This window comes from Etheostoma cragini, chromosome 5 (assembly GCF_013103735.1).
Source record: "Etheostoma cragini isolate CJK2018 chromosome 5, CSU_Ecrag_1.0, whole genome shotgun sequence".
Lineage (NCBI taxonomy): Eukaryota > Metazoa > Chordata > Actinopteri > Perciformes > Percidae > Etheostoma > Etheostoma cragini.
This window is the reverse complement of record NC_048411.1, coordinates 25239882-25259690: the sequence shown is the minus strand read 5'-3', so window position 1 is coordinate 25259690 and position 19809 is coordinate 25239882. Positions and strand designations below refer to the sequence as shown.

The 19809-nt window shown below is 39.0% G+C and overlaps 1 protein-coding gene across 1 annotated transcript in view; it reads left to right on the top strand.

The window, feature by feature from the left end:
• Nucleotides 1-889: 889 nt before the first annotated feature.
• Nucleotides 890-19809, top strand: part of npffr2a (neuropeptide FF receptor 2a) — a 20429-nt gene continuing 1509 nt past the window's right edge. Inside the window, exons 1-3 of the mRNA XM_034871526.1 lie at nucleotides 890-1146; nucleotides 6702-7036; nucleotides 17214-17313. Of these exons, the coding sequence (XP_034727417.1) occupies nucleotides 6709-7036; nucleotides 17214-17313 (428 nt within the window). The 5' untranslated portion in view covers nucleotides 890-1146; nucleotides 6702-6708. The remainder of the gene's footprint in view (nucleotides 1147-6701; nucleotides 7037-17213; nucleotides 17314-19809) is intronic.

The following is a 19809-nucleotide window of genomic DNA, read 5'->3' as shown; positions in this document are numbered from 1 at the left end:
ACTCCACATCATCTTCGTTCTCAGAGGCCTGCTCATCTCCATCGCTAAAATCCTGTGTGTCCTCTGCCTCATTTGCAGAAAAATATGTGATCCAAAGCTTCATTTACAGTAAATCTTCTCCTCATTCTTGCATCCTGTGATTTGGAGATGTGTACTCTGCAAGTCACCACCTCTACACTCAAATGGCTTAACAAGCCTGGACATGTCTCCCTTTGTTTGTTCTTGCAAAAAGGCAAAGAGAAAAGCCCCTAAATGAAGCCCAATTGGTTGGAGGAAGAGGCTGTTGGTTGACTGTGTGTTCATGATTTAATTTTGGGCATTTTTTATTGTTTTATAATAGAAAATTTTAACTGGGTCACAAATGACCCAAACACCACAAAAGTCATTTTTTTCACCAGAGCACTTTATAATTTAGTAAAAAAAAAAAAAATTGTTTAAATGGAAGTCCCTGACAAAGTCAAAAAGTTTCAACTCAAAAAACAAATGTATGAAGTGCTTTTATGCATGTTAAAACTCAAAACGGGTCCGTCGGGACCCTAACACCATAGGAAGGTTAACTAGTGCGCACGTGTGTGTGTGTGTGTGTGTGTGTGTGTGTGTGCGTGTGTGTGCCCTCAGCAGCATGCTTTTCTGCAGTGTTTGTGCTTTTATAGACCTATAAATTGTACAGGAGCAGTCCGTTGCGCGGCTCAGGCCATCTGTGACCTGCTCTCCCACAATCACCAACACGTTAGATCTTTTGTCTAATAGCAGACTCTTGACAATTCAATGACAGCAGCTGCAACAGATCAGGGGGGGGGGGGGGGGGGGGGTATCACTCAACCTGTTCATCCCACCCCCTTTGCTCCCGACGTCACCGCATCAAATATACGGACTGATCCGGCTGTAAATCCTCCAGTTGCGCTCTGAGCGGCTGGCTGAGCGCACCCTGGTACATGAAGCGCTTCGCAGCGACGCACATGAAACTGGACTGATACTGAACCCAGTGGCGGACGGAGCTTAACTCTTTCTTTTTTCAATGTAATGTTTGTGTCTTTTCTGTCTCTTTGATCTGCGTATGTCTTAGTCAGAGGAAAGTGGACATTTTTACTTTTCTTTTCCTCCAAGAACAAAAGCCGTTAACAGCTTGATTTGAAATAAACCAAGGTAAGACAAGGTAGTTTAGCGTTATTTACATTTAAAACACTGGATAATTGTCTGTGAAATGTATTTTTAAAAACTAATTTTCGAAGAGGGAATAAGACTCATTGACATTGTAATAGGTTATCAAGGCGCAGTAAGTAACTCAAGCTTTTCGGTGCGTGCACGTCCTAATCTCTATCATTCTGTCTGTCCATCTAGTTTTGTCCGGTTTGATGCGCTGCACTCAATTTGGACACAGACACATCTTTGTCCAAGAGTGGTCAGTTATGCGTGTGAGACAGCTCCTGACGTTTGCATCCTGAAGCGCAGTTTGGTGCGTAAAGTTCACAGCAGAGAAGAACAATCGGAAGCCAAACAGCCCTGGAAACCGTTCGTTTAGTGCCGGTAAAGTGCAGTGACTGCTTGCGCGCAACGTTGGCACAAAGTGCACATCCATAGATATTTTCCTTCATCCACTCGCGCAGGTCCCGTAGGCTATAGGCAGATGTGAAATCCGAGGCGCGGGGGCAGGGGAGTTTGTATTGTATATACCATACAATTATCCTCTAAACAACTGCTCTGACCCTAACCGTTTCCAATTCCATTATGTGGTTTGCAGAGCTTGACGTGTTTCAAGCATGCTCCTTAAGAAGAAAGGATCTCAGGAAGAATAGGACCTGCAATGCAGGAGCTAATGAGCATCCCACATACACAAACTAAAATGCTCAGTGTAGCTGCAGATAAATGGTGTGGGCTAATTGCAGTGCTTATTTTCTTATAGGCAGCAAAGGAAATTGATTGAAATATCAACAGCAGGTTAGGTGGAAAAAACACAAAGATGACTTTTTGTTTAAGTCAAAGATAATTTTTGATTATTTATAATGAGCAAGAAAACTATACTTAGCATCTGGGGAATACACGTGTAATACTGTGTAGTGGTAGCAAGAAAGAAAAACCTAGTAAGGAGGACATGTAAATAGTGTCAAATTAATGAGATTGTAAAGTTGTTATTCAGTTATGGATCAGATGATTGAAAGATGTTGAAAGGTAGCCTATGTGAGTCCAGGGTGATCGTTTGTATCAGTCTTAAAAAAAGATAAAAATAAAGTAAAATGAAAGCGATTACATCAGAGCGGCACCATCTTAGTAAAGTTATTTAGGAGTCTTTGGGGGAATGTTTAAAGAATAAATGATCAATGATAGCCTTAACTCCCATTTTGTCATCTTTTGGACATCTGGAGTGTGTTAGCTTCAAGCCCTGATGGAGCTACCGTAAGCTGCTTATATTAGTGAGACTCCAAAATGTGTGACAGCATCACAATTTAATGAAAAGCTTGTAGAGGCTGATCTCTCCGGTTGTTGTGATGATCCGATTTTGAAGGGATGCTTTATGAGATTAAACTGACAGGACTCTGTTGGTTTTATGACAGTTAATTAACAGGCTGTTACGGTTGGTTAATGAGATTTAACCGACAGGACGGTATGTTTTAACTTATGAGATTATGGTCAGTTTATGTCCTTTTAAGGCTCTGACACACCAAGCCAATAGTAGGCTGTCGGTCCTAGTTGAGGCTTCATCGGTCTGTATTCATCTGATTGGCTGTTCAGCTTGTAAACAAGAGTGAGGAAAAGAAAAAAACAACTATGACAGGCACACCCAAGGGTCCTTTCATTTTTCATCTCATCTGATCAATACAACGCACATAGAGCTGTCAAAACTGGTCTTGAATTAAGTTGGAATGTTCCATCTAAAACACACAGGTTACAACTTTTGTAATAACTATCTTTGCACATTATGTCCATACGATGGCAACGTAGACTAGATCTCTACCTACACTTTACAAAATAAACGTCAATAAACTTATATCTTATACCATGATATACTCTTTCTCTCTGTCTGTCTGTCTGTCTCTCTCTCTCTCTCTCTCTCTATGTTTCCTCTGCACCACTAAACATTTACCCTCCTAGCAAGCAAGCTAGCTTACCATCCAGCCGGCCAGCCTCTAAATTATTAAAATGTAATAACTTCACATGCTCTTGTCACCTTATAGGCAGGCACATTGCTATCACCAGATGACTGAAAATTTACTTTGGGAAATCTTTGGTAACCAGTGTTGATGAAGGCATGTTGGGTGGGTGAAATTAGCAGGCTAACGTAAGCCAATTAGCCCGCAGCTGGTCATTCAGCTGCAGTGATATGATATATAACATTTTTTATCATTAAATGAAATTAACTGTTAGAAGATAATCTTAATCAGATCACATTTTTCCTCACTGGTTATGGTAGCAGGTTTAAATGATCTCTAACATATGGAATTGACACAGCTCTTCCACCAATCCAACCCCAGACTTATGCTGCTTATGAATGATACTCCAGAATGACCTAATTTCACTGCAGAAACTGACATTCTGAGAGAACGAGAACCATCACACCACACAATAATGATTGCTCTCTGGTCAAACACTTCTAAAAAACAATCACAGCTGTGGGTCCATCAGTGGACTGTGCAAATTCACTTACTCTTATGAATAAAAATAGGACTCCAAGGAATCCATTCTCATTTTTGGCAATCAACGTGCTCCCCCATCGTCAAAACCCAATAGGTCCGGATTTGTTGTAGAACGGCTGCGGCCATGACTGACAGCTGAAGTCATGAGGACCCACGAGATCTTGCAAATTCATGTAAAATAGAACCACAAAACCAACAAAAGTTTATTTTCATCCTGAGGACTAGAGGGGAAACATCTATGTGCTGTGTTTTCAAGGTGTACTACAGGGAAATATGATCTGCCATAAGCATGGTCTATTTTATTTTGGAAATTAACTGGAGGTTTTATTTAGTTTCTGTGCTTGACTTCCTGTCCCGCACTATCTGCCGTGTGCTGATATGCTGCAGAGCACTCCAGCATCCGGCAAGAATAGAAGCTCAACATATCTCCTCCGGAGGGCTGTGGACTGCCGGAGCTTTGCCGGAGTCGGAACGCAGCCTTTCTGCAGTCAGTGGAAATACACACATTGATTGTAATGGAAATCTAACGACTCAGCCGCTGTTCCGCAGCGAATCGGCAGACGTTACGCAACCCGGTGGAAATTAGGGGTACAGGTAGTTGTAGGAAGTAATAATCAGGAGATTACTGAAAGTAATCTGAAACCATTGATCACCCCAGGTTCATCCCCTGGTTTGGGATATCATGGGCTGAATACCACAATGTCTCACTCATCACATCCTAAAAAATCTAATCCAAAAACAATATATTGGATGTATCACATCCTTGGGGTACACACAAGCCACATTTTAGGGTGGCACTGGTCTTCCATTTACTGTCTAAAATAACAGATAAAAAAACTCATGCATCATTTGGAAAAAATGTGCTCATCTGCAGGAAACCAACACAGCATAAAATGGTTTTTAGAGTATTCTTTTTCTATTAAGGTCTTTTATGCAGAAGAAAGTCATGAGCATTAAGCAGTTCTGTGGCAAACATGTTCACAATAATACTAAAAACATCTATTTGTCAGGACCCATGTTTGTGGGGATTTCAGTCTCAGGCCCTATTAGATTGCATTTTATAGATCTGAAAATCTATCTATACTTCCTCAGTTCCTCCAATTAGCCCCAAATTTGATCATTTATGTTTTAAAATCACATTTGTTCAGCTCATCTGCACAAAGAAAGCAGCAGTTAGCCCATTGTGAGGGACCAATTGTGAGGTTTTTCAGTGCCAGCAACGAGCGGGCAAAATCCAGATAATGGCTTGTACTAGGAGGCATTTATTTTGGCATAAGTCGTTAAATGGTCAGAGAAAGTGACATGGATACTGCAGTAAATATTTTAATGCACAAACATCAGCAAGTTATGCTGTTTTCCTCAAACTTTTCCACGTACATAAGAATTACCTACAGTAATAATCAAACATAATAACATTTAATAATCACTAGACTTTTTTAAGCAAATCTCTATAATTTCACAGGGATTTACTGTCACAGCTGTTTATTTGCTGTTGACTTGGGAGGAAAAGAACCCACTTTAATATACTTGTGCACCCCAGAAACAGCTGGTAGCAACAGAGATGTTTTGCATTTCTGGATCCATTTTGTTGTACACTTGTAAACAACAGTTATTGTTTGTGTTTCTCACAAAATGTCAGTTTCCACTAAACCTAAGATGAAGTGAGACAGTAGAAGGACTACAGACAATACTGTCAAAAAGAAATGCATGCAAACAGCATAAACTTAAGTAGAGTAGAAGAGGGCGGTTGAGGGTTAATAGGCCTGCCAATAGCACTTTGTCATGAATGACAGTAATGACTGAAATGCACTCAATATCCAAGTTTGTTGTTATAGCGGAAAAAACAATGCTTCATATCAACCAGTGGTCTAACTCTTTTTTTATGCATTTCTTTGCTAAAGTCAGTCCTCCCAGTCTTTTTACTTTACCGTTAACGTTCTGCCTCAGGTCTGTTACGTCCCCCAGTCATTTAAAGCAGCCATTGTCTGCTTTAGATTGGTCCTACTGTACTGAATGGCTTTCTCCTTTATTTTCTTACACATTAAGAGCATGTGATACTGTCAGTGATCTTAATGGGTGCTTGATCGATCACTTAACTCTTGGCATTAACTTGTCAATAATCTGAGACACATGGCCTTTTTACAGTGAAGATGTGTAAAGGACTGAGGCTGATAGGTGTCTGGTTTCCATTGGTCTATATCCTTGACGGTCCACTTCTGGGATTGCTCCATGGTCGGATTTCACTCATTTAGACCAGAATCCGGTTGCCTTGGGCTTCCTTTTGGTTGGCATTTTAGACTCCGGCCGATTTATTAGAACTATGGTTAACCTTTTCTCAAATCCCTGCAGGGTGAATGCAGACAGCTGGCCAGACTTTGGGGTGTTCCTAGGACTTGAGGAGGTTTGGGGCTTAGCCCGGATCCATTTAAATAAACTGGATGCAATGCAAAGCAGCAATTGGCTTGTCCAGCTTGTTAAAGAGGGTCTGGCAAACAAGATTAGATTTTTGATTAGAGAGCTGGTGATACAATGAATTATGCATCCTACATTAATGGAAATGATGTGACTATGTCCTACGTGAGCTGTAACAAAAATTACTTGGATTACTCAATATTTTAGTTATTATAATTTGTAATATTAGCATGAGCCATATGACAATATGTAAAGTGAAAGAAGTAGCTCTTGGAGTCAAAAGAGTTCTCCCGAATCTGCAGATCAACCATATTATAAAGGGGATATGCCAGTTTTGTTTCTGCTGCTCCATCTCTAATTAGTTTAGACTTTTTTCATGTAATTAATGAAACCTCGCAAAACAGAACACATACTAAGCATTTTGACAATGGTGTATAAATTCCATTATTTTATGTATTTTTGGTCAAAAAAAATATTTTTTAGCATGAATTCAGAAAATGCATTATTGTTCCATTTTCAAAAGGAATTTTAATGAGGTTTAAGTCAAAGCATTATTGATAATCTCATCAACTGTTCAGTAAGTTCCCAGTCTTTGAAATTACACTAGAAAGTTGGCTGGTTAACCATAAAGTCATCTACTTATTCTTTATTTTTCAGGTTTAAAATGAACGAAGGACTTGAGAACAACTTGACTCACCTGCATGACAACTGGACATTTTACAACTCCTCCGTGGAGTATGTCATACCCAGGAGCAACATCACCTATGTTGGATTTTACCTGCATCAGCCATCCACAGCAGCCATCTTCATTGTGTCCTACCTGCTGATCTTCCTTGTGTGCATGGTGGGAAATGGAGTGGTGTGTTTCATTGTGCTGAGGAGCAAAAACATGCGGACTGTCACCAACTTGTTCATCTTAAACCTTGCTGTGAGTGACCTCCTGGTTGGGATTTTCTGCATGCCCACAACACTTCTTGACAACATAATTACAGGTGAGCAGGCCAGTAATGTGAAGCTTTCATTGTGTTGCTGTTGTTGTTGTGTTTAATTTGGATATTTTTGGCAAGTTGGCCGCGTGGTCACATAGGTTACGCAGTTGGTTGTTTTAACACCTTCCAGACTGAATTTTTTAACTACAAAAATTGTATGGATTGCTGGGAATTTAGGAAGGGACATTTATGCTCTGAATTTGACTTTTATCAAATCTAGTGCCACCAATGGGCCAAATCTCCCAACTCTTAGTCTGATGACAAGATATCTCAAAACATTGGAACCCAATCTCAACAACTTTTAGGAAAATATCCATAAACTTTGGTTAAGACATTCATGGTACCCAAGAAGATGAATCCTAAAGATCCCTTATTTTTCCCTCTAGCGCCACCAGCAGGCTGACATTTGGAGGGAAATGTGTCAACAGCCATTGGATGCAGACACATTTAAGTTAACCTCATGATGTTACCTTGTCGATACCCTAACTTTTCCTCTTGCTAACAGGTCATAATTTTGACTTGTCCAACACTTTAGTTAATGAAAGTATACCTCATAAACAAATCACTTGATTGTTGTCAGTCTCAGGTACAGTTTAATATAAAATGTAAGGGCTAACATACTGCAAAGGTCTGTCTTGACATTTTTTGCCACACTAGTTCTAAAGATCGATGCGGCAATGTAATATCTCCATTTTCCTTCAATTAACTATTTAGCTTTTGGGTGTGTCATGATGCATCACAGCTTCACAGGGCTGCAAGCCCTTTTAATCCTCTGATTAACCTTGTTCTCGAATGCACAACCACTGATTATAATTAATTCTCTGCAGGACTGCTTTTGTTTTTTAGTTCAGACGTGAGTTAATATGGACTAGTAAGAGGTACTTTGAGGCCATCCCAGGCAATGTGATTCTTGAGGCGTTTCTGGAATGAACTATTGTTTTTTTGACAGCCTGTGTTGATCAAAAGTGAAGAAGACTCAGAGGAGTTGAAACTGTCATAGTAGTCAGGCCGACTTCCCTGCATGCATGAATATGACTAGGGCATGTTTGCACATTGGGCTGATTAGATTTGACAGTTGGCTTTTTATGATACAAATCTCACAGGAGTGAGAGATTTTGGCTGGGATTTAAGATTTTTCATATAGGCTGTCTACAGAAGCTGCAATGACTTCATTTCATTAGTTTTAAAACAAATAAACAATTAAAAACCATACTTAATAATTCCGAATAGATCCAAGTTTTCTCTTAACCGACTAAAAATCAAGATCATCAATTTTACAAAAATCAATAAACCTGGAACATTTTAAAAGGTGTGTAAAATTTGGTTTTAATTTAGTGTGAAGATTCAGCTTGAAAATACTAACAAAAAAAGCCTGTGAGCATGTATCTTGTATTAAATGTCAACTGAATGACAAGAATGCTGTGAGCAATCACAGCTTATTATTTAGTTGTTCAGTGACCGTATCAAGTCAGCGCACATCCACAGATACATATTTGTTGTAAAACCTTTTTAAAATGATTTTTATGTTTACACCTGGCATTCTCAATTCACTGGTATTTCTGCTAAAAATGGAGACGTTTGAAAACCCTGCTTACTGTTTTAGTTTGAAAACTACAAGGTTGCAGTTTAATCTGAACAGTCAGAAACGGAGACCTTTTGAAACAATAAAGTAGACAACCACATTTGATCTCTGACTGGATCTTATCAGTACATATGCAGCCTGTTCTCATGAACGTTTCAAAAGCTACAAAAAGATAAGCAGTGTAATTTATATAATTCCTACTTATTTTTTATTTTTGCTGGCCGCACCACATTGACTGCTGCTTAATTGGAACGCGACTAGCTGCGTAGGGAGTTGTTCAGGGTAATGGGAATTATGCGGGAGTGTTTTACTGTAATACAAACCACAAACTTCTTCCTAAACTATTTTTCAATGCCTAAACATAACTTTCGGTGCAGCCTAACGCTCACTTTTCTTGCCTAAACTAAACTGTAATCCCCGCCGAAATGACCGGCAGCTCGCAGTGTTCTGTACCCGGCTAACAGTCACCTATTCTCAGGTAACTCAACCACCAACTACCTCTTAGCTGACGGAGCACCATGCGGAGCACCATAGCTGGTGCTGCAGAGCTCTGTAGCAGTTAAACACTACTACTAGCTGCCACTGATATGACGAGCTTTGACCGAGGTCTGTAGGCTCTGTCACAAAGCTCTGTAGCAGCTTAAACAGCTTGCAAGAAAAATTCTGCATTTTATAATGCCAATACGACCTACATGCACAGATGCAAGCCACTTGAGTGATTTGTGACAATTCCTTTGTCAAACACTATTTTGTAGTGTGGATGTAGCTTAAATCCCCTTATTTACCTCCAGAGATTTATTGTGGGTAATATGAATAAATAGATAACACTACAACAAATAATACATCTAACGCCTCTAAACAAGAGCAGCAAAAAACAGCCATTCTGTCAATATTTTATGAATCTGGAACATGTTAGCGTCTGACGTGGAGTTTGGGGAAATCCTGCTGGGAAAGTGCTTTGGGTCCTTTAATCCCTGCTACAATGACATAACTCCAAATTAAATCCCAAAATATTATGGACAGCTTAGAGCTACCAGAAGTACACAAGAATTAAATCGTATCAGCTTTGCATTAGATTATCACATTTGAAATTATGCGCTTTACTCAATAAAGTAAATAACTTCTGAGATATGAACTCATGGTACAATCCAGTCTCACAATGAAATTGTTCTCTTTCACAACCCTATGAGGGTTGGTGTGAGAGTTCTCTTATCAAGGTTCAACACTCCTTTTGGAAATTGAAACCAAGTCAGTCTACATGGGTATATCCCTGGTCATATTCAGTGAACAGCTTACGTCACATACTCCAGGCCATCTGTACATCAACATAACTAATGTTTTCTAGTAACTTTTACAGTAGGGGAAAACAAATAAAGCGGATTTTGTGATTGTTTCGCAGTGTTTATGTTGACGGGGCGCATTGCGGATGCCACAGTAGCGACGCACCACCTAGTTCATCATTCAAAGACTAAAGTCTAAAGGTTGCCTGTATGTGTTTGTTTAACGTATTCATATGTTTTTGTTAATTTTCACAATGTTTAAAATCATCTGTTAACCTAGCCATTCTTTAATTCCCCACAGTAATCCTGTAGCTTTTTTGGGTACACATTTAACATCCAATACTTCAATACATTCTGTTTAAAACCATACCATATTTCACAAAGATTACCGATTATGATAATCACGCAACACTCAGATCTTTGTTAACTACGTGTCAGTTTAGGACGGGGTAACCGGAAGTATCCCGTATTTTCAATAATATATATTGTAACCCTCAAGATATCTTGTGATTTGTTGGAACGTTTCTGTTAATTATATCTATATTAGTCTGCACATTTATGGTTCACTAGATTTACTAATTTGGGCTGTTTTGAGCTTTGAAATGACTACTCGCCTGAGCCACCCCTGTAGTGTATTCAGTAGTGGTATGTTCCAATTCCAGGGGCCTTCAGAGCTATATAGATGTGTGTTTCAGTTGTTTGAGGAGCGAGATCTCCTAGGACGTAAGTCTGTAGAAAGTGACTAGAAAAGAAAAGTCAACTTATTTACACCTGTATTTATTTTTGGTATACTTCATTTGTTTTGACTCTCATGTGAGTTTCTTATATTTTTGTGAAAGTATTTTTTATTTTTCTTCAATTTTGATTTTGTCAAGGGTTCTTGTTGCCTAAGGGCCTTACTTGGGAATATAAATAAAAATACCATCTTTTTCAATAACCATCAAACACTTCTCGGATGATTTTGTGCAGACTGATTTCTCTTCCTCTGCATATTCATTGCAGCATCTGAAAAAGGAAGCAGATTACTGTAGTATGGATTTTTTTTTACTATTTTAAGATGAGGGGAGAATATTTCTCTTTGTTTGATTTTATTAAAGTAAAGTGGGGCTTTTCTGTTGACTTTACAACTCGTTTTTTTTTTAAAGACTGAGAGAAAAAAGAGCGATCCATGCTTCCTACCAGCCGCACTGAACTGCAGTCTGTAGATGGGTGTCTAGTGCCAGAAAGGAGGAAGAAGAGCGGCGGTGCCAAGAGAATCAAACAAAACTTATTTTGATACGTTTATGTCAACACAGGACACCACCATTAGTCATCCTGCCTCCTGAACTATGGAGGAAATACGTATTCACAATTCAAATTGAAAGTCCAAAGAGAAAACAAAGCAAGATCAAATTAAAAATATTAATATTTTACTACGCTACTAGGAAAGATCTTCTGAAAAGGAAAGGGGTGCAGAGGCACCCTATGGTCAGCGGGAGGAGGTGACTGCGTGGAAGCACTGGAAGGAATGAGGAGCCATGAAACAGGAGGTCTCCAGGCTGCAGCCATACACTTTTGTGCAGCTTTACCAGACTGGCTTGGCCTCTTGTTTCACATTAGATGATAGAAACTGATGATGTAGGCTAAATACAAACATTTCAGACAAAAACAGTGAAGTTTTCATGTAGTTACTGGAATTGGGCCCATGTACTTTTGATTTTGAAACAACATCCAAATGTGAAAAATTGATAATTTTAAACCTTGTAAATATTGATGAAAATGTGTTCAAATGGAAAAAGCGGCATATGTCAGGAATAAACTTGTACATGATTTTATTGAGCGACTTTCAGCTGACAGCGGGGTGTGTGAGGTTCACTGGCCAGCTGACGAGCAAGCGATCCCATCCGGCACCAGCTAGCTGTCACATCAAACTGGAGCTTCCACAACATCGGAGTAAATGTGCAATTGGCCATCAGTTTTTTTTGCGATCAAATTTTTTATTTATTTAAACAAATAAGCAAAAATTTAAAACATTGGTCTAGATGACAAAATAAACCAATACTACTTAAACAAAGAGAGGAAATACAGGAAAGAGGGAGACACAACAGAAAAAATAATGAGACAGACATAGATAAACACATAAACAAACACAATGCATTGACAGGGAGACCAGCATACAACAACAAGGACCAAACACACACACAGATACAATAGAACCAAGAAGGCTATAGCACAAGTCTACAGCATGGATTTCAATGATTCACCAATGTTGCGGCAAATGTTCAAAGTCTTTCCTGGCGTTCCATTTATGCAGGCCGTGGAGAGCTCCACAAATATGACAGTCCAGCAAAAACAGCACGTTTTTGAGTTTTAGAGAGCTGAAGGACTGACAGATCATTCAGAATCTAAACATTGACAGTAACAGGTACAGTATCATTAATCAGGGCAGATATTTTGGAGGCAACATTGTTCCAGCACTGACCAACAGGAGAGCAATCCCAGATCGTATGAAGATACACTGTCAGAAATAAGGGTACACTAGGGGTCCATTTCTGTCCCCCAAGGTACAATCTATACTAACGTACCCCATAGCGCTCATTGTTGGACCTCAAGTAACATATATGTACCTTTTTGAGGGTCAAAAGGTACATATATGTTCCCAAGCAACCCTCAAGGGTACAGTTTTTGTACCCTTGAGGGTACAGCCCAAGTGACAAGTTATTGTACCCCTAAAGGTACAATTATGTACTTCATTTTCTGAGAGTGTATGTACCTTGAGCATTTAATGGCATTTAATGTTAATTATTTTCATGTGAGGTATTTTCACAAGGGTGAGATATGTCTTATGAATGAAATTGTAGTGAATCAGCTGGTGGTCTGGATTGCGTGTTACTTCTGGAATGTTAGACCATACATCGTGCCAGTCAAGATCGAACCCCCCTCTGTTCCCATTGTGGTGCTGTCATAGGCCACCAATCATGAGAGCTGTCTTATTGAATAATGTAGACAATGTGTGCCAGTCACAAGCTAGATACTTTTTTGATAAGATGAGAGAAAATGGAGCCAAAGTGTAGCTGGCACTGTTTATTGGGGATATTGGCAAAAAGAACGTCATGGAGTGAACAAGGCTCCGTTATAGCACTTTCTAAGGTATGCCAGCAAATAGGCATATCTCGGTTGAACCAGGTGAGGAGGGGCCATAACACAAAGGACCAAAAATAATGTTTAAAGTTGGGAACTGAGAGGCCACCATCCTCTTTCCTTCTCTGTGGAGTAGACATCCTAAGTCGCGTCCGTTTTCCTTTTCAGATGACTTTAGATGCTGCTGATTGTAATGTATGCCAATGACCAGTAGAAGGTGAAAGAGGTAGCATAGCGCTCAAAATGAATCCTGATAAAAATTCATTTTAAACAGAGATACAAGCTTGAATAGACATTGGGAGACCCATCCATCTTTCTCTGTCACTCAAAACATTGTTCAGAACAACGGAAAAGTTGTGCTTAACAATCTGATTTAAGCAAGGGAAAACCTCAATGCCTAAATATTTAAACTGCTTAACAATGGGCATGTTAGCAGAGATGATTGAATTGCGAGCAGAATCATTTAAATGAAGTAGTGCAGACTTTGACCAGGTAATTTTTAATGCCTCATAAGCTTCCTCCTTGCATAATGACAGAAGGTAAAGAAGAGACTGAGAGGGGTTTTCAAAAAAAAAAAACATAATCCGCAAATAATGAGAGGTGATTACAAATGCCTGTTGGTGACACCACAGTCGATTGACGAATAGCTTGAGCCAGTGACTCTAGAGAGAGAACAAATAGTGCAGCACTTAAGGGACAGCCTTGGCGTAAAGATCTAGAAACTGGTGTTTAAGTAAGACTCAGACTGACAAGATAGAAGACAGAACTTAAATCACACCAAAGACAGTGTTACTAAAGGCCACAAAGTCAAAGACTGACCACCAAAATGACTACTCAAGTCTGTCAAAGGCTTTCATTGTGTCAAGAGAAAGAAGTGACATTGAGTAGATTTGGACTTGTTGTGGACAGCAAAGTGGAACAGGTGAGCAAGGCATGATACAGCACAGGGCACTATTAAAACAGGTGAAGAAGGAACTTAAGCTTGCCAAGTGAGTATATAAAGACAAAGTGGAAAACTGGACAAAAGTATAGACGCAACACTTTTGTTTTTGTTCCCATTTTTCATGGGCAAAAACAAAGTGTTTGCATTTAAAATTTTGTTCAGTGTGTGTTATGTGGCATGTCCTAGTGGAGACATTACAGAAGGGGGAGGGAGAGCAACCACAAGTCCTTCTAGTCCACTGGCATTCAACGGCTATCAGAGTATGAGTTTTCCTGCAGCTGAACATCCGACCAAACTGAGCAACAAGGGAAGAAAGGAATGGACCAAGAAGCTGAGGATCATAGACATAAAACAAACAAACAACAGAACTCTTTTGCTGCGAAGCAAGAGCCTGCTGGAAGCCCAGCAGTCAGAGGAGCACTGCTCAGATCTAAACAATGTTGGCGTAGCAGAGAAAGTAATGCCTGGATATAAAGGTCAAAGTCACAGAGATAAAAAATGAACTTAGTCAGCTATAACATGAAGTACAGTGTCAACCAGACAATGGGCAGAGCTCATCACAGTCTACCAGGAAGCTTTGTGATGACAGCCTCAAGCTGTGCAATGCATTTTAGCAGCAGGGAGTGGGACACTCAGACAGTCAATGACATTTGACCAGGCGAGGAATCGCACTCTAATAGGACAGTGATGCCGAATGTATATAGCTGAACACTGCATACCAGCCGGAGACACAAGTGTTGGATAAAAATACATTTTCTTGACTTCAGAGCCTCCAAAAAAGGGATTTCATAGAATATTTGAATATCCTCTGGACTTGTTTATCAGTAATGTGACGTGGTTGTTTGTGGTCTATGTTGCTGAGGAAAACCCACAATGAGATATCAGTTAGCATTACGTGCTGCTTTCTGTCACATTGTGTAGCTGCATTGTAAATATGAGCCTCTGGTTTGGCCCCGAGTGCTCTTTAAGGACCGAACAACAACCAATCTGAGCATTGTCTCTCAAAGAAAGCTTTTATTTCTGCAGCATCAGGATGTTTCCAGCGTATAATGCTTTAATGGACCATAATGTGGTTTTGTTATCTGCATCAATGCATATTGGCCGATAGCAATTACCTCATAAAAGAATAAACAAAAGGAGATGAAAGTGACAATGTCACCCAAATGTGTTCTTCATATGACCTCGACAATCATCAATTTAGTTTTAAGGATGTTGCGGATAATGGGACTGAATTATCACACTTGCATTACTTCTGCAGCTTAATAAATAACACATGTGTTGTGTATGCGTCACATTCACTTAGTGTTTTAAACCTTTTGCATGTTTTTTGTGGAAATGAATCTAACAGCTAAATTGTTTTTGGAAAGCAACTAGGGCCTGATGTTTGTAATATTAATAGTGTTTTTGAAAACAAGAAAAGCAGATAGTAGAGGATCCCCTGTGGTTGGTAGACAGCTCTAGATCCTTTTGAGCCTTAGGCAGTGTTAATTAGTGGTATCTACACTTAAAAAGTTTTGTAATGGAATCTGGCACTGTAAAGTTTTGACAAACAATTAATACGTGTTTTGCATTCTAACATAATACAGTCAAAAAGGGAAGTACATAATATAGACAAAAGGAACGGTGTGCTGCATATTCCTTTGAAAAAAGTATAATAAAAAAACAAAGGAACCACCATTTCAGTTAATTATTACTTACACCATCCAATTGCATGCAACCAAACAGAACAAAGATCAGGACGTCTTGCAGAGATGGGAGTGTGAAAAACATTCCTACAACATGCAGACTGGGCTACACTCTTTGATGTGTTGGTCACAGAGACGCCACTGGCATAGCCCACTTATTCACTGCTGTGCATGTAAACACACTGAGTTTCAAGATTTAAGCTTGGTCCCAATGCTTCGACATAATTTATAAACTGTAAAACCATGTTGAGGAATTGCCAACACACTTTCTCTGCCTTTAAGTCTCTTGGTCATCTGTAATATGACTGGACATGCTTTGAAATTTCAGAAAAAACAGGGTTAAAGTTCAATTTATTGTAATTTAAATGCAGAGCAGGGCAGTGCAAAATCAGGGAAGAGTAAACAACAAGTAGTGCTGCCGCGAGCTTTGTCATTGTCACTTTGTCACTTCCACATCATTGTCACTCTCAAAACTCAAGCCGACATAAAGCCATTCTTCCACTGTGTAGACAACACAGATTGATCAAAATCTTAAAGGTTATTTGCAGTTACATGTTTGTCTTTTAAGGGGCTTAAATGTTTAGGGACAAACTTCATAGTGAAAAGGCAACTGCAATTATGGCTACGTATGTTTATTAGCAGCAGAACGGAAAAACTACTGCCTGATTTTCATGAAACTTGATGGGAAGATGTAGCATAGGCAATTTTTAAGGAGATCCGAATCATGGGCGGATTCGCACTTTTTGTTGTCCTTTTGTGAACATTGCAAGTTATGGCATTTCTCCTGGGTGGAAGTCTGAGTTGTCTGAGTACACTTTTTCAGTTTGTTGTCTTTTATTATCAGTGAAATAAGACCACTAACAAAAATTTGTTCTAGGCAAACTTCTATTATGCTGCATTGTCGGCACAAGATGACATGAAATGTAGATCGTAAAATTTTATGAAACGTCTTGACCTTCTGAGAAGAACTTTTTCCATCACTATAAACTCTAATCCTGATTGACATATGTTGCCCACAAAAGCTTCCCTTTAAAAGGGATACTCCACCAAGTGTATTTTCATGAATTTTGGGGCTCATAAGACAAATTACAAGACAAATAAGAATGGTCCAAATAGAAGTAGCAGCAAAGGTTGAGATGCTGATTTCTAGTACCAAGCTCCAAAAATATTTCAGTTAATTCATACCTCACTTTCACAATTAACCACTGCAATGACCTCTGAAAGCTTTAAATCCTCATTCTACCTTTATAATGTCTTAATTTATAAAAAAAAGACAATTAAGCTTACGGGTTACAAAAGCCAGAGGTTATACTGAAGACAGTCCGCAGACTGTGATTATTGTAAGTCAGCCTCAATAATGCAAAGACAGCTCTGATTAAGTACAAATAAAAAAGGGATTGTTCCACCTGAATACACTTATAGATAGGATATTATGGCTATTGCTCCCGCTCCCATGTACTCTGATTTGATTGGATGTGTGAATTATTTTGAAATCATACATGAACAGGTAGTCTGTCCTTCAGCGTTGTCATGGAGGTATATGAGCTGAATGCATCTTTCTTGTCAACAGGATGGCCTTTTGGAAGCCTGGTTTGCAAAATGAGCGGCATGGTTCAAGGGATCTCCGTGTCAGCATCCGTCTTCACTCTGGTTGCTATTGCTGTAGACAGGTACAGTGGCTGTATTTTACTATTGTTTCATATTATATAACCTTAAATTTTCTTTTTCATTGTTTTATGTGGACAAAACAGAACAAACCAGAAACAACTATGATTTCACAAACCTCCACAAAGGCTGCACAATCCTATCAATTCATATTCTAAACTCAAGGTTCACTGACTGCCTTTTTCCCGGAGCTTTCTGTATCTCACAGCCTTCTTTTGCGAGTGGAGGATGTAGTCAAAAGCTCCAGAAAAAACAAACAGGAAGTGATTTGATTATTTTTTTATTTTTTATTATTACTTATTGTCTGCAACACCGACTCAAATTCCCGTGAGCTGGAATGAGCTACAAACATGAAACGTGGGGAATAACTGGAAATGCCATTGGCCACATGGTGGCGCTGTAATTAGGCTTCAAAATGCAAACTTTGCCACGCCCCCCACAACTTAAGTCTGATTGACTTGAAAGCCTCAAGGATCATTAAGTTTCGCCTAGAAAATATTTCCGCCATTTTGAACTTTTTGAAAAACACATTTTTGAGATCTCCTCCTACACCGTAGCTCCGATTGCCACCACGTCTACATAATGACCTCACACATACACTGCAAGTCACATTTAAATTGACCAATATGGGGTGCTTAAATGCACAATACCTGGACATGGAATGACACAAATCAAGGTTTGAGCTTGGCATCGCAGCTTTGCGGCTTTTTATAGCAATTGAATTTTTGTAAGTCATGTGCTTTTCTCAAATTGCTGTGAGGTGGACTCTGAGCTACATATCACACTGAATTGAAAAAAAATGTTTTCGACGCATCAGTTGTAGGCATTTAAAAAAAAAAGTGCATTGTTTGTCCAATCGTTACAAAGACGTTGGACCACATGTGTGAAATTAATTTGAAGTCGCTATTAAGACAAAAGGAATGAACCCGCTAATTGCCGCTTGCAATTAAGTGCCCATATTATGAAAGAAATCACTTTTTTTTCAGGGATTTTCAGTGTTACTTTGTGTCTCTGGTGCTTCCACACAAATACAAACTTGTAAAAAAAACTATCCCTGAGTGAGTAACAGATTTCTGAATGTCCTCTGCCTTCAGTCTCCGGGTGAGTTGTTCAAAATCTGCCACTCTCGCTTAATTGTTTAAATAAAAAATTGGATTTTCCAGTTTTTGGTGAAGCTTTTGATTTACAGTAACACCCAGTAATTAGAGTAAATTTGTTTGCATGCATATTGTTGCACTATACTGTACATTCACATATATAAAGTGATGGTCATAAGTTTATGAATCCATGCTAAAGTTACTTGAAAAAGGAATTCAAAATATCAACTTCTGCAAATTAATCCAAATGCCTTAATAAAAACATTGAAAAAATCTAACCTTTAAGGACACTAATTTGCTTTGTGAATGGATATTGTATCATGAATAAATAATTGTTCTTTATTAAAATAGAGGGGGCATAAGTACACACAACCTTATGTTAAATTCCCATTCAGGCAGGCAGTTTTCATTTTTAAAGGCTAATTTTTTCATGGATCAAGCATACTATGCATCCTAATAAGTTCCCTTGGCCTTTGCAATTAAAATAGCCCCACATAATCACATACCCTTCATCATGCCTAGAGATCTGCATGGGGTTCTTCCCATTAAATCATCTCTCAGTGCAAATCAAACCAGCTATTAGGCTAACTGAAATAAAACCATGCCAACATTAGGCATATAAGTCAATAGGTAAGATGTCTCAGACAGTGGCTGGTGACAAAAGACCCCAAAGAAGAAGAACGGTAGCAGCATTTCTGAAAGCTTCAGCAGTAACCAGAGTGACACGCTCCGCACTGTGACAGACATAAAGAAAGAAAGGACTGACTTCAAAAGGAACACAAAAAAGCATATTAGCCACCTCAAGAGCAGTCACAGTTTATAGAGGAGGAAAGGCCACATGGCTGCCAATCTCTTCATTGATTGTGGCTGCCAACCTCAGACACTGCTGCTGATGAGACTCTCACAGACTACAGGGAGATCATGCAGATAAAAATATACAGTAGAACATTTACACAAAGAGAGGATACTAGGGCTGCACGATTTGGAGAAAAATTCATATTACGATTGGGATTTCCAATGCTGCAATTACTATTGCAATATAATTTTATCATGAGTTTACTTGATTAGGAAGGAAATGATGAAAACAAGCTTTGAAATATATATGTATATATATATATATATATATATGTTCTGTATACATTTTATTTAACCTTTAATTATTCAGGAATGTTCACTGAGAGGCAGCCTCGCTTTTGCGAGCAGCTCCACTGGAGCGGTTGGAGGTTAAGGGCCTTGCTCAAGGGCACCTCAGTGGTGGTAATGAGTGAGGGATATACACTGCTCTTTCACTCAGATTTTTATATACACATTTTATATACACTATATATATACACTCACCGGCCACTTTATTAGGTACACCTGTCTAACTGCTCGTTAACACTTAATTTCTAAGCAGCCAATCAC